We start from the raw sequence: 14,743 nt of genomic DNA on the forward strand, positions 1-14,743 counted from the left end.
ATTAATATGGTGTTCGATTTTGACTGACAGAATCACTGAGTAACCAGGACCAGCAGATCTGTAACTGTTTGGAAAAGAAGTTTCATATCTATGTAGAACTGGTAAATATGAGTGGGTTTGAGGATGTTCATGTGGAACCTTACCTCCTTGTCAAACCTGATTCTGGAGAAACTCCTCAGGCTTCCGCATTGCTGGCAGCAGCACTCAAAGAAGGTGAGTTTCCATGGGGAGAGTAAGCTGGTGGCTCTTCACATGGGGAGATAATTCAAGGTACCAAAGTACAGCCATGTTGGCTTGTGCTGCTATTCTGTCAAGTCGGAAGAACAGGCAGTATCACAGCTTGGCAAAGGGCATTGAAGAGATGTATATTTGTCAGATGCATGAGATGGTACTTGCCAGATTGTAAGATAAGAGGTACGTTTAGTGCATAAACACATATATAAGTAGGCAGGGACAGGTTGCACCTGATGATTGTTTCTTTAGCTGTCCTTGCAATACAGCCCTGTGATGCAGATCACAGTATGATATTGCATCTGGTTCCTCACCTTCACCTACTTTTGTGGATTTGATGATAGATCAGAATCATGCAGGGCATATACACACCAAACTGCAGATGAAGTGTCCCTGCCCATGGCAGGGGGTTGGAACTAGATGATCTCTTTAAGGTCCTTTATCATCCTGAAATCATTATGTGATGCTGTGATCTGGGCAGATCTGCAGAGAAACACTTGCCAGAATTGCTGTAGGAGCCATGTTTTTTCTGCATACTAACAGATGATAGCCTTATGATACCTACAGGGCTGTCCTCTAAAGGAAGGAAGAGAATGGTATTTGTGGGTACCGTACCTAATTGGAAGTTTAGCTAAGCTCAGCTGAAAATAGTCCTGGTAAATTAAGTTGTATCCAGCATGGGACCAATGCTTTTGAGAAGGACTATAAGATTTCAGCAGCTATCACCTAAACTGAGATCTGTGGGCTAATAACATTTCAACCAGTAAAGCAGTGAAGTTGTTCATCATTCTAAAGTTAGAGAGCATTTTGTTGATAAAATTGATAAAACTTGGCAGTAGTAGGTTAGCTAAAACGGCAGCCTATACTTATACACCTGATCTGCCCACTTTTAATTTTCACTTTCTGTCATGCTAATGTTGATGATGTCTTGGACTGCTTACAATATAGGCAATTTGCAGGGATCATTTTCCAGAAAAGAAAATCTAAGTGCCTGAGGTAATAGGAGACTCTGTAGAAATAAGACATTGCTCACAGCAGAGAAGGATAGAATTAGGGAGTGCTTAAGCCAATTGGATACACACAAATCCATGAGATGAGACAGGATAAATGAAAGCCTGCTTAGGGACCTAGCCAATGTCGTTGTGAGGCTGCTTTCTATCATCTTTGAAAGGTCACAGTGATGAGGTTTATGATGACATGAAGAAGGCAAGCATCACACCCCTCTTCAAAAGGGAATATATAGGGAATAACAAAATAGTCAGCCTCACAGCTATCTCTGAGACAGTAATAGATGAGATTATCCTGGAAGCCATTTCAAAGACTATGAAGGAAGTGACTGGGAACAGCCAGCATGGATTCATCAAAGGCAAATTGTGTCTGGGAACCTGACTGGTCTTACTATGAGAGGAGATCAGTGCGTGTTGTTTACCTTGACATTTGCAAGGTAAACAACATGCAACTTCACCAGTGTGTGTGCTGACTGTGGTATCTTTACAGCTGAATTGGTTGAAGTGCACTGCATAACTGGGTGGAAAATAAGGCTGGACTGCTGGGCTGGTAGGATTGTGATCAGTGATAAGATGTCCAGCTGGCAACATGTTATTAGGGAATTCCGTAATAACTCCTAATAACTTCCTTAATAATCTCCAGGAATAGCCTGGAGAAGAGAAGGCTGTGTGGTGACCTTATAGCAGCCTTCCAGTATCTGAAGGGGGGCTATAGGGAAGCTGGGAATGGACTCTTCATTAGGGACTGTAATGACAGGACAAGGGGTAACGGGTTGAGACTAAAACAGGGATAGTTTAGATTAGATATAAGGAAGAAGTTCTTTACTGTGAGGGTGGTGAGGCACTGGAATGGGTTGCCCAGGGAGGCTGTGAATGCTCCATTCCTGGCAGTGTTCAAGGCCAGGTTGGACGGAACCTTGGGTGACATGGTTTAGCGTGAGGTGTTCTGCCCATGGAAGGGAGGACAGAACTAGGTGATCTTAAGGTCCTTTCCAACCCTAACTATTCTGTGATTCTATGATTCCCATTTGGGAATTTGAGATCAATACTGTTCAATATATGTAGTAATGAAGTTAACCCAGGGATTGAATACATTCTTGGCAAATGCATGCCTGTCACCAAATGAAGTGAGCAGTGTGCTAGAGAGACCTCTACAGATTGGGAAAGTGGGCTAAGAGAAACCCCTAGAAGTTTGACAAAGACAAGTGCAAATTCCTGCATCTGGGATGGAATAACCTCATGTGTTGGTACAGGCTTGACATTGACAAGACAGAAAATACCTTTGCAGAAGTGGACCTGGGAGTCCTACTTGACAGCAGATTGACTGAGGCAGCAATGTGAGCTTATGGCAAAGAAGGCCAACTGCTCCCCAGGCATTAGGAGAAGAGTTGTCAGCAGGTGGTGAGGGAGGTGATACTTCCTTTATTCACTCCTGGTGAGTCCTGTCTAGAGTGCCGTGACCGTGCTGAGCCTGAATGGAAGAGAGGCATTGACAAACTGGAGCAAATCCAGTGAAGGGCACTGAGATGCCTAGGAGACTGGAGAATATGACCTCTGTGGAGAGGCTGAGGTAATTGGTCTCTTCAGTGTTGACAGAAGAAGGCTTGGTGGGCTCTCACTGCTGTCCTCAGCTGCCTAATAGGAGGATACAGAGAAGCCAGATACTTTGTGGAGGCATATGGTGATAGGACGAGAGGCAAGAGGCACAAGTTAGAACACGTGCAATTCCAACAAATGAAAAATTGTATACCGTGAGGGTGGTCAAAAACCTCAAAAGGTTGCCCAGAGAGGCTGTGAAATTTCCATGTTTGGAGATGTTAAAAGCTTGTCTGTGCAAAGCTCTGAGCAACCCCATTTAGTTCGACAGCTTTGAGTAGGGCATTGGACTATATTACTTCTGAAAGTCCTTTCCAAGCTAAATTATGATCTGGTGTCATTGGTTTATACATTAAGGAGCCATTTAATGGGTGTTTGTAATTCTGTGTATTTTCGTCTCTAGTTGAAAATCTGTATGTTGCTGTAACACTACAAGGGAGTAAACCAGACAGATCACCAGAAGAAAGTATTGAGGAATTAAGTGTGAGGCACGGGCTTAGTGCTGATGAAATCTTGGAATCTGTTCCTAGTGGTGAGTAAAATTTGAGGCTTTTACATATTTAGAGTGCTAAAATAATGGATACTGGATTGGGGTTTTTTGGAAAGCTTTCCCAGTCTGTGGCAGAAGGAGTAGAAAATAGTGTAATAAAAGCTGTCTTTGGGCAAAGACAACTAAATTGTCATGTAACTTTGTTTAAGTAAACAAATGGTTTGCATCCACTGCACATGCCTGCATTCAGCAATATTGGGAGAGATTTGCAAATCTCCATATACTTTCTTACTACTTATTTCTTATTACTAAACTTCAAATCTACATTGCAATATAGGCCTTATCCCAAGTCAGCTCATTTTTGCCAGAAGGCCTGAAAATTGGTACTGATATTCCAGTAATTTAAGTTGTAAAAACTAGCATGAATTTTTTGTAACTAGAATGCAGATAAAGTCCTGTAAAAGCTGTTGCTGCAGAGCATTTTTCATGGTACAGCTGTACTTATCTCTAAACTTTTCTAAGTGAAACACTAGTAGTTTTTGAGGTAGGAAAATAGAACTGTCCCACCTGTGCCATCTTGGCTTCCAAATTTGTGTTTTCCCAGCTTAGAGACCGTTATATGTCTCCAAATTATGTAAAGCTCTATTTTCAGCATCCTGCAAGTAGCTGTAAAAAAGGTTTGCCCTTTGTCTCTCTAGCTAGAATATGCTTTGATACCTTTCCCTTGCATTTTACTGGGGCTTTATTTGTCTGTTGCAGAGTCATCTGGAGTTGATCTCAGTGTTCAGAAGGAAATGGCAGGTGCCAATCTAGAGGATAAGGTATTGTAACTAATTTTTCTTCCTGTGTTGCACATAGCACTCTGGGCACTGAGTGTGTAAATGCTGTCCAGATTTTTCTGGGGTATCTAAAGACTGTTCCAAAACACAAAGCATGGGATAGGCACATTTTACCCAAATTCAGATAATTCAGTTTAGTAGAGGTCACTGCAATTAATAATGACTTTTAAAAAAAGCAATCATAAACAATCAAAATGCATAACAGTTTTCCTGCCAGGCTTACAGATTGGTGGTTGTAGTAACAGCCACAGTGTTTCCATGCCACTTGCATGGGCCACTTAAGAGCCTAGTTCTCTGCTGTCGTCATTCAATACATCCATCTCTGTGGATCTTAACAGTAGTATTCGCTTTACTCCCTCCTCTAGTCACAAGATGATGAAAGTCTCCACAATGACAGAGACCTCAGCTAATGCAAGCAAGACTTATGCACTGGGGAACTTTGTCCTGGGAATAAGGATTGCTTTACACCAGCTTGCTTCAGAATTTTGAATTAAAACAAAGTGGAGCGATTAGAGAGCAGAAGAGAAAGTGCCCATTTTTCAAAGTCCTGTAGCTCATAAGCAAATCTGGGGAAAAAGGAGGATCAAAAGTCAGTTCTGGACAAAATGAGGAATGGCAAATTTCATGTAGCAGCAGAGGTTGGAGTAAGAGTAGAATGAATTACTGTGTGTAAATAAAGTGAACTGTAATTGTGGAGTCCTTAGTTGGATAAACAGGACCACAAAAGGAATAAAGTGGAGGGACTAGAAGAGAAATACATGACTTGAAATGGAAAGCAAAGTTTGCTAGAAAAGGGGATACTTAGCATTAACATACAGTCTTTGCATCAGATCTGAAAGATGGCTTGACTGCCTAAAGCCTTATTTGTTTTTTTTTCCTAGCTATTTCTGGAAGACTCTTGCTAATACACTAATCTCCCTATAACCTTGCCTGATGTTCAGCTCTAGGTCATCTTACTTACCAGGCTGCTGTGTTAGAAGGGAGTAGGAAGAGGAGTGTCCGCGGAAAAACTCTTAATGAAAGCAAAAAGTCCAAGTGAGGGAGCACAGAAGCTAGGTGAGGGGAAAGAAAATAACCTAGTAGAGGATACAGGGGCTCAGACCTAGCCCAATAAATGTTCCACATGAAAATATTGCCAAGATTGCAAGTTGCAGCAAGGGAAATTCTGACCGTATATAAGGGGAAAAAAAGGAAATATGACCGTGAGGGTGATGAAGCAGGAACAGGCTGTCCAGAGAGGTTGTGGTCTCCTCAAGAGAAAAGGCCCTGAGCAACCTCATTTAACTTGGAAGCTTTGAGCTGCATCTCGACTAGAGGGACTTGTAGCAAACTCTTCCACGCTAAGTTAATATAAATATATACATACTAGTCTGCTCTGTTATTTGGGCAAGGCTCATGTCCGTGTCTTACCGTGTTAGAATCAGGCGTACCAGGAGGTGGCAGAACGAGCAAACAAAACACGCAAGGCAAGGGCTTCCAAGGGCGGAGGATGTTCTGCTGCGTGCCTTCGGTCGCCGGGTGTGCAGTCCTGGGGTTGTGGGGCGGCAGCACCGGGCTTGTGCCAGCTAGCCTGTGAAACCCAGAGCAGGGCAGCCGGAGCGGAAGCCTCCAGCTCGGGGGTTAGGAGGTTATGTGCTGATCAGAAGGGAGAGCTTTGTGCAGCACATAGGTTCCCAAATGGGCAGCTGTGAGAGGTGGTAGTTGTCTCATTCCTCCTGCTCCTGCCTTGTAATCGCACCTCGGGGGGATTGTGTGAGGCATCATGCAAGCAGTCTGCCCTGGGATCTCACCATCCTCATCTCCGGTGCTGCTCATCTCTTTGAACCGCAGTGCTGGTGCAGTGGCAGTGACCTGCAGCACAGGTTAAACAGCTGAGTATGTTGGTTTGGACCTAGCTGGGGCTTGTGCTGAAGCTGTATCAGTGCAGCGGCAGTTACCCTGGCTAGTGTGACTAAACCTGCTTTGGGCTCATTGAACTCATTGGGCTCCTGCCAAAGCCAGCTAAGACTTCAATCCCCATGTACACCTCGTGTGTTAAATTCAAAAAGGGCTTCAAAAACTTAAAGAAAACTCACTCTTGTTCAGCATGTGTACTATGCTTTGAACAATTCCTCACCCTGCCAACATCTCTTTTCCCTTTCTCTCCCTCTTGGCCCTGCTCTTCCTCCTTGCCCAATGGTCATCTTGGCTGCCCAGCGAAGGAGGTGGAGGTGTCTTGTGTCAGTCCTTGTGCTCTACAGAGGTATCCATGTGAAGTTCTTTGCTGCTCACAGCACGGAGCTCTGCTCTACAGAGGGAATGGAGGGAAATACTGAAGGGAGATAATGAGAGAGAGCAAGACAGCAGAGGACGGGAGGAAATGCTGCAGCTGGTGCTCCCTTTCCCCCAAGCTTGTCTGCATTGAGCTGTGTTTTGGGGCCTGGTCTTTTTCATCTTCATTTTCAGTTATCACAGCTAAATGGACCAGCTGCTGTGCTCTCTGTGGTGGAAAATGAGACTCAGTAGAGAATTCAGGAGAATCAGATTGAGAGCGCAGATATTCCCCAAACCCTCAGAGTGAAAAATCGTCCAGGAAGTCTTTCAGTGTGGCCTCTGAAGGGCTTGTGTTTTATTTCTCCACTGTTTCACTGTATCTTTCTCAGAGGAGCTGTTTTTCATGCTGCAGGGATTATGGGTGGCTTCACCCCATAAACTTTGAAAGCTTCTTTGGAAAGGGGTGCAAGGTGCAAAGAGTGAAATATCTGAGCCTTGCTGCAGTGAACGACAGTAACCACGCTGGTGTGTTTTGCAGAGTATAGCAGGCACACAGCCTTTGCTCAGCACCTCACAGCAAATCTGAGGCTTTCGCCATAGTCCCCTAATGTGACTTCTGCTAGCTTCTTGCTACATTAATATCTCTGTTTTTGAAGAGTCTTGTTCTGTTTCATCTTACTGTAAGTAATCTAAACCCACTGTGCTGTATATACAGAAGTCTGGTTGCTGTATTTCAAAACTGTCAGGTAAACAAAGAATGAATGGAAATGTCTTTTCTGTGTAGCATTAGTCACAAGAGGATTAAAATTGCGGATGAAATATTTTTGTTTTTACAGTTGTGCTTAGAATCCCTAGTGATTTCCACGGAAACTCCAGTGTTGATGAATTATTAGTCTGTGTAGGTTATTGCTTCTGTCTTTTTTCACATTCACACAAAAAGGTTTGACTCAGCACTGCATGTATTAGTGATATGAATGTCTCCACTAGTTTAAAAGAAACACCTAAATGATACAATTCTGAAGTTAAAAACTACTTTATAAAGCAACATGTGTTTATTTTAGGGAGGAAGTATGAGTTTCCCAGGATCTAAAGGGACAGAGGTGAGTTTATTTAAACCCCAGACAGAATGTAGTAACTATTTAATTTACAGTGGTCAAACCTTTGAAAATCCTCCTTTATTTTCTAGATTGTACAAGGAATCCAGAACTTAACCCGTCTCTTGTACAGCATGCAGGTAACTACTCCTCTGCTAACTTTGTAGAGTAATTAGTCTTAATAATTTATGTCTTAAGGTTTGTTTGCCCTACTTTTAGATATTATGTCAGTGTATACTTACCTCTAGCAACTGTTGAATAAGTTGTCATACAATATATTTTATTCTGTATCAGTGGGAGGTTTCTTTTAAGAATTGAATAATACTTGCTTAGAGATCAAGCTACCTCCAAGAAGATATGTGTACAGTCAGAAAATTTAGGGGGAAAGTAATGATATCTCTAGCTGAACTGATGTAATTTCACGTACAGATTTCTGAAATTACGGTTCAAAATACTGAAGAAAGTTAGTATTTTTTTCAGAGTAATATCCTGGCTACTGGTAAACAGTACGTCTGCCACTTAGGTAGCAAACTCGACCCATTTGAGATATTTCAATTATTGTGTGTGTTCTGTAAGGCCTTAGTCTCGCATTTTTACCTCTTTCATGCCAAGTTTGACTTATTTTTTCTTATTTAGGTGCAGTTTTATTTTTAACTATTTCATTTGAGTATGTTTAATTTTTAGACCCTCTTAACATAGCATAGTTCGTAATAATCCTGAAAACCTTGGTCTTAGAAGTTAAAGGGATGGAAGCAAAGCAATAACAAAATAAAAAGCTTGCAATTCAGGCAATTTTTTTTTTTAATTGAAAAATGAATAGCTGAACACCAGAGGGGCAGTAAGATAAGGCTTGGGATCATGTCTTACTTGTTCAGACCATGAATTAGCTTTGCCCTGTTTATAAATCACTGGAACTGACTCAATACTAGAGGGAGAGCCAAGAAAAGTGGGAATTGCACATTGCATTAAGTTAAAAACTCTGGGGTGGATGGTATGGGGTAACGGGGCTGTGGGAATTCTCTGGGAATGTCTGCTGAAGTAAATTCCCATGTCAGCTCATGAAGATAGGCTGTGCAATAAGTACCTCAGCAGATCTAGGGCTTTCCTGCTTTTCTTTTTTCTTAATCCCAGCTATTTATTTTTGTGTTATTGAAAGATGTCACGATCTTTAATGCAAACAGTGTCACAACATCCTTGTTAAGGGTGGAATATAGTGCTCTGGGTTATAAAGTAAACTATTGAAACATGAAAACCGGTATCATTACTATACTGCAGATTTCTGCCAGCACAGATACCTGGGTCAGGTGCAGGTAGCAGTACGGTCTTGGTGACATGACTATATTGGCAGGTGCTTGTAGGACTGATGTTAGTAGGACTGTGCTGTTGCAGCTTAGCAAGGAAAGCCTTAGGGTTGGAGTGAGCTGTACTGGAAACAGTGCAGTTTTAACTGTATAAGCCACATCTGTGTTAGGAATACTGTGGTGAGTCTAGCATTCCGCGTGCCTTAATGCCGTCTTCAACCATGAAAAATCATTTTTCCTATGTGTCTTAACATCTTCTGACAGAACAGGACCCCAGCTGTAAGTGAAGTGCATATGCACAGCTATAACATAAACATACATAATAACACTAAGTGTAAACCAGAAGCTGTGTTAGAAGTGCTTGAAATGGTTGAGTGCTTTTAGAAGCATCTCTTGGTAAAGGCATGAACGCAGAATTTTCCCTACTTCCATGAGGAATAATATCCCAAAGAGTGCTAAGCGCTGATATTATGGGAGGTTGAAGCATTTTTACATAATGCTGCTACATAAAAACACAGAAATGGATTAATGTTAATGTTTAAACATTTGTGTCTGATTTTGTTGTGGTGTCTAGGCAGCATTAGCTATCCAAGACAGCCACAGAGAGCTCCATAGGTTACTCCTGCAAGAGAACGAGAAGACTGGTCGGGGCCATGGTTCTCGGCTAAACCTCCTCCTGGAACAAGAGAAATACCGGAATATGGAGAAGCAAAGGGTGGAGCCGGCCAACATACACAAACTGAAGCAGCAGTTCCAGCAGGAGCAGCAGCGGTGGCTGCGAGAATGCGACCAGCGGCAGCAGGAGCAGGAGGCGAGGAAGGACCGGCTGAGGCAGCGGGAGAGGGAATGCAGGTGCCAGGAAAACCTGCTGAACAGGAGCCGACAGGGGCTGGCGCTGCAGCTGCAGGAATACCAGCAGAGTTTGGACAGGCTCCAGGAGGGCCAGAAGATGGTGGAGAGAGAAAGAGAGAGTATGAACATGCAGAAGCAACTCCTCTGGCACTTGAAACATGGTCCTCAAAGGAGCCTGTTTTCATCCACAGGGAAATATGAGGTTTGTGGTTCTCTGCTGTAATTACATCCCCACTGCAGACCTGGAGAGACTTTTAGAATCATAGAATAGTTAGGGTTGGAAAGGACCTTAAGATCATCTAGTTCCAACCCCCCTGCCATGGGCAGGGACACCTCACACTAAACCATCCCACCCAAGGCTTCATCCAGGCTGGCCTTGAACACTGCCAGGAATGGAGCACTCACAACCCCCCTGGGCAACTGATTCCAGTGCCTCACCACCCTAACAGGAAAGAATTTCCTCCTTATATCCAATCTAAACTTCCCCTGTTTAAGTTTTAACCCGTTACCGCTTGTCCTGTCACTACAGTCCCTGATGAAGAGTCCCTCCCCAGCATCCCTATAGGCCCCCTTCAGATACTGGAAGGCTGCTGCGAGGTCTCCTTCTCTTCTCCAGGCTGAACAGCCCCAACTTCCTCAACCTATCTTCATACAGGAGGTGCTCCAATCCCCTGATCATCCTTGTGGCCCTCCTCTGCACTTGTTCCAACAGTTCCATGTCCTTTTTATGTTGAGGACACCAGAACTGCACACAATACTCCAGGTGAGGTCTCACAAGAGCAGAGTAGAGGGGCAGGATCACCTCCTTCGACCTGCTGGTCACGCTCCTTTTGGTGCAGCCCAGGATACGGTTGGCTCTCTGGGCTGCGAGCGCACACTGCAGCCGGCTCATGTTCATTTTCTCATCGACCAGCACCCCCAAGTCCTTCTCCACAGGGCTGCTCTGAATCTCTTCTCTGCCCAACCTGTAGCTGTGCCTGGGATTGCTTCGACCCAGGTGGAGGACCTTGCACTTGTCATGGTTGAACTTCATAAGCTTGGCATCAGCCCACCTCTCAAGCGTGTCAAGGTCCCTCTGGATGGCATCCCTTCCCTCCAGTGTATCAACCAAACCACACAGCTTGGTGTCATCGGCAAACTTGCTGAGGGCACACTCAATCCCACTGTCCATGTCAGCGACAAAGATGTTAAACAAGACCGGTCCCAACACCAATCCCTGAGGGACACCACTCGTTACCGGTCTCCAGCCAGACATCAAGCCATTGACCACAACTCTTTGTGTGTGGCCATCCAGCCAGTTCTTTATCCACCGAGTGGTCCATCCATCAAATTGATATCTCTCCAATTTAGAGACAAGGATGTGGTGTGGGACAGTGTGAAACGCTTTGCACAAGTCCAGGTAGATGACATCAACTGCTTTACCCTTGTCCATCAGTTCTGTAGCCCCATCATAGAAGGCCACCAAATTGGTCAGGCAGGATTTCCCCTTAGTGAAGCCATGCTGGCTGTCACCAAGCACCTTGTTGTTTTTCATGTGCCTTAGCATGCCTTCCAGGAGAATCTGCTCCAAGATTTTACCAGGCACAAAGGTGAGACTGACTGCTCTGTAATTCCCCGGGTCTTCCATTTTCCCCTTCTTGAAAATGGGGGTCATATTTCCCTTTTTCCAGTACTCGGGAACTTCACCTGACTGCCATGATTTTTCAAATGCGATGGCCACTGGCTTAGCAACTTCATTCGCCAGCTCCTTCAGGACCCGCGGATGGATTTCATCAGGTCCCATGGACTTGTGCACGTTCAGATTTTTAAGATGGTCTCGAACCAGATCCTCTCCTACAGTGGGCCCAAGGTCTTCATTCTCACAGTCCCTGCGTCTACCTTCTAAGACCTGGGTGGTGCAGTCAGAGCCTTTGCCAGTGAAGACCAAGGCAAAGAAGTCATTCAGAACCTCAGCCTTCTCCAAATCCTGCGTAGCCAGTTCTCCCGAAAGCTTCCTCAGGGGGCCTATGTTGTCTCTAGTCTGCTTTTTGTTTGCTACATACCTGTAGAATCCCTTCCTGTTATCCTTAACATCCCTGGCTAGGTTTAATTCTAACTGGGCCTTAGCCTTCCTAACCTGGTCTCTAGCTTCCCGGACAACATCCCTGTACTCTACCCAGGCTGCCTGTTCTTGCTTCCAGTTTTTATAAGCCTCTTTTTTCCTTTGAATTTTCCTCAGCAGCTCCTTATCCATCCAAGGAGGTCTCCTGGCCCTCCTGCTGCACTTCCTTCTAGTTGCGATGCAGCACTCCTGAGCTTGTAGCAGGTGATCCTTGAATATCAACCAACAGTCTTGGGCCCCCCTGCCCTCCAGGGCTATATCCCATGGAACCTTACTAAGCAGGCTCCTGAAGAGGCCAAAGTCTGCTCTTTTGACGTCCCGGGCAGTGAGCTTGCTGCACACTCTTCTCACTCTCCTGGGGATCTCAAATTCGACCATCTCGTGATCGCTGCATCCAAGGCTGCCCTGGAGTACCACATTCTCAACAAGCCCTTCCCTGTTGGTGAGCACAAGGTCAAGCATGGCACCTCTCCTTGTCGGCTCCTCTATTACTTGCAGAGGGAAGTTGTCTTCCACACAATCGAGGAACCTCCTGGATTGCTTGTGCCGTGCAGTGCCATCGTTCCAACAGATGTCAGGGTGGTTGAAGTCACCCATGAGAACAAGGGCCTGCGAGCGTGAGGCTTTTCCTATCTGTCTGTAGAGTGCTTCATCCACAGGTTCTCCTTGATCAGGCAGTCTGTAACAGATCCCCACAGTAATGTCTCCCACGGCTGTTTTCCCTTTAACCCTGACCCACAAACTCTCTGTAAACTGCTCACCTGCCCCCAGACAGAGTTCCATACTCTCCAGCCTATCCCTAACATAAAGGGCAACTCCCCCTCCCCGCCTGCCAGGCCTGTCCTTTCTAAAGAGCCTCTAACCTTCCATTCCAACACTCCAGTCATAGGAGCCATCCCACCGTGTTTCTGTGATGCCTATTATATCATACCCCCGTAGATGTGCACACATCTCTAATTCCTCTTGTTTGTTCCCCATGCTATGGGCGTTTGTATAGAGTCATCTGAGACGAGCTCCAATTGAAGCCGGCTCGTTGGCTGGAGCAGCTGGAATATATCTACATTGTTCCGAGCATTTATTATAGGTGCTGGCAACTGACTGGGTGTGTTGGGATGGAATGGTGCCCCCCTCCCCCAACACATCTGGTTTAAAGCCTCCTTGACCAGTCTGGCAAGCCTCCGACCAGAACTGTTCTTCCCCTTCTTTACAAGAGCAGCTCCACCAGCCCCAATAGACCTGGCCTACTAACTTCAGTCCCGTGTTCAAGAAACCCAAACCCCTGACTATGACACCACCCTTTTAACCATTTATTAACCTGGCCAATCCTCCTAGCTTTTTCTTGGTCCTCCCCTGTGTCCAGGAGAATTGACGAAAAGACTATCTGAGCACCAGAGCCCCTAACCACCTCTCCCAGGGCTCTGTAGTCTTTCTTTATGGTCCCCAGTCTACTACTACCTATATCCCTAGCACCCACATGGATCACCAGGAGCGGGTAATAGTCCGTGGAACTTACTAGAGCAGGCAGCCTCTCCGTAACGTCCCTGATCCGTGCTCCCGGTAGGCAGCACACCTGCCTGGAGACGGGGTCAGGCCGACAGACGAGTGCTTCCGTCCCTTTCAAAGTAGGTTCCCCTGTTACTACCACCTGCCGCTTTTTCTTTGTAGCGCCAGTAGAGATCTCTACCTGTGCATAATCCGACTGTTTCTGGTGCAAGTCTGGGTTTTGTTGGTTGGTAATGTAATGAGTAAGCATGTGCAAAGCTGAGGTTCAAGTATATCCAAGGGCTTTGTTTAAACCTCATGAAGTTTTACCAGGGGAAGTACAAAGTCCTGCCCCTGGGAAAGAACAACCACATGCATCAGTATATACTGAGATGGGCATCCAGCTGGAAAGCAGCTTTGAAGGACCTGTGGGTCCTGGTGGACAGTAAGTTGAACGTAAAACAACAATGTGCCCTGGCTGCAAAGAAGGCTAGTTGTCTTTCTGCAAAGTACTCCTAGTAGCTCAAGGAAGGTGATCCTTCCCCTCTGGCCAAACCTAGGTGCTGTGTCTAGTTCTGGTTCCCCAGTACAGGAGAGACAGAGCTACAGTGTAAGTGATAGGGGGGTGGGTTGGAGGGAGGGGAATGGGTGAAGGACCACAAATTTGCTTGAGAGACTGGGCATCTCTCTTGTGAGGAAAGGCTGACACTGCTCAGCCTAGAGAAGGAAAGGCTTATCAGGGTTCTTATTAATGTGTATAAACACCTAAATGGAGGGTGTAAAGAAGATGGAGCCAGGCTGTTTTCAGTGGCACCCAGTGACAAGACTAGAGGCAATGGGCACAAACTAAAGTAGAGGAAGTCTGAAGATCAGGAAACACTTTTTTTCCTATGAAGGTGACCAAGCACAGGTGCAGGTTAGCCAGAGAGGGTGTGAAGTCTTCATCACTGGACATACTCAAAAGCCATCTGCGTGGCCCTGCTTGAGCAGAGGGGTTGGGCCAGATAGCCTTCAGAAATCCCTTCCAGTCTCAACCATTCTGTGATTTTAAGATAGGTGCCTTACAGAAGTCAAACTTAGACTGATGGGTATTGAGGAGGTGAAAAAGACAAGTGTTATATTATGTGTTTTATTATGTTTTGCCTCTATGTTTGCAGGATACCTAGTGTCTCTGTCTCGTGTATGAAACCTAAATTACGGTAATGCTTGAGGCATATAAAGCTTTTAGTGAAGTTTTTGGCTGCTGTCCTTATTCCTGGACAGCAGCGCTGACTCCAGTGAGAAAAAGTGACTGCCCCAGCAGTAGGAAATGCAAGGCTCCCATGTGTGAGACCTCACCTGGAGTATTGTGTGCAGTTCTGGTGTCCTCAACATAAAAAGGACATGGAACTGCTGGAACAAGTCCAGAGGAGGGTCACGAGGATGATCAGGGGACTGGAGCACCTCCTGTATGAAGACAGGCTGAGAAAGTTGGGGCTGTTCAGCCTGGAGAAGAGG

The 14,743-nt window shown here is 45.3% G+C and overlaps 1 protein-coding gene across 3 annotated transcripts in view; it reads left to right on the plus strand.

Annotated features, from left to right (window-relative positions):
* The window catches only part of ARHGEF28 (Rho guanine nucleotide exchange factor 28), a 126,076-nt gene that overhangs the window by 92,872 nt on the left and 18,461 nt on the right, over window positions 1-14,743 (plus strand). For all 3 annotated transcript variants that reach the window (XM_065661401.1, XM_065661399.1, XM_065661400.1), the window contains 6 exons: window positions 31-213; window positions 3,238-3,366; window positions 4,084-4,145; window positions 7,478-7,516; window positions 7,603-7,650; window positions 9,386-9,865. In XM_065661401.1, the coding sequence (XP_065517473.1) occupies window positions 31-213; window positions 3,238-3,366; window positions 4,084-4,145; window positions 7,478-7,516; window positions 7,603-7,650; window positions 9,386-9,865 (941 nt within the window). The remainder of the gene's footprint in view (window positions 1-30; window positions 214-3,237; window positions 3,367-4,083; window positions 4,146-7,477; window positions 7,517-7,602; window positions 7,651-9,385; window positions 9,866-14,743) is intronic.

Source organism: Lathamus discolor, chromosome Z (assembly GCF_037157495.1).
Source record: "Lathamus discolor isolate bLatDis1 chromosome Z, bLatDis1.hap1, whole genome shotgun sequence".
In the NCBI taxonomy this organism is placed as follows: Eukaryota; Metazoa; Chordata; class Aves; order Psittaciformes; family Psittacidae; genus Lathamus; species Lathamus discolor.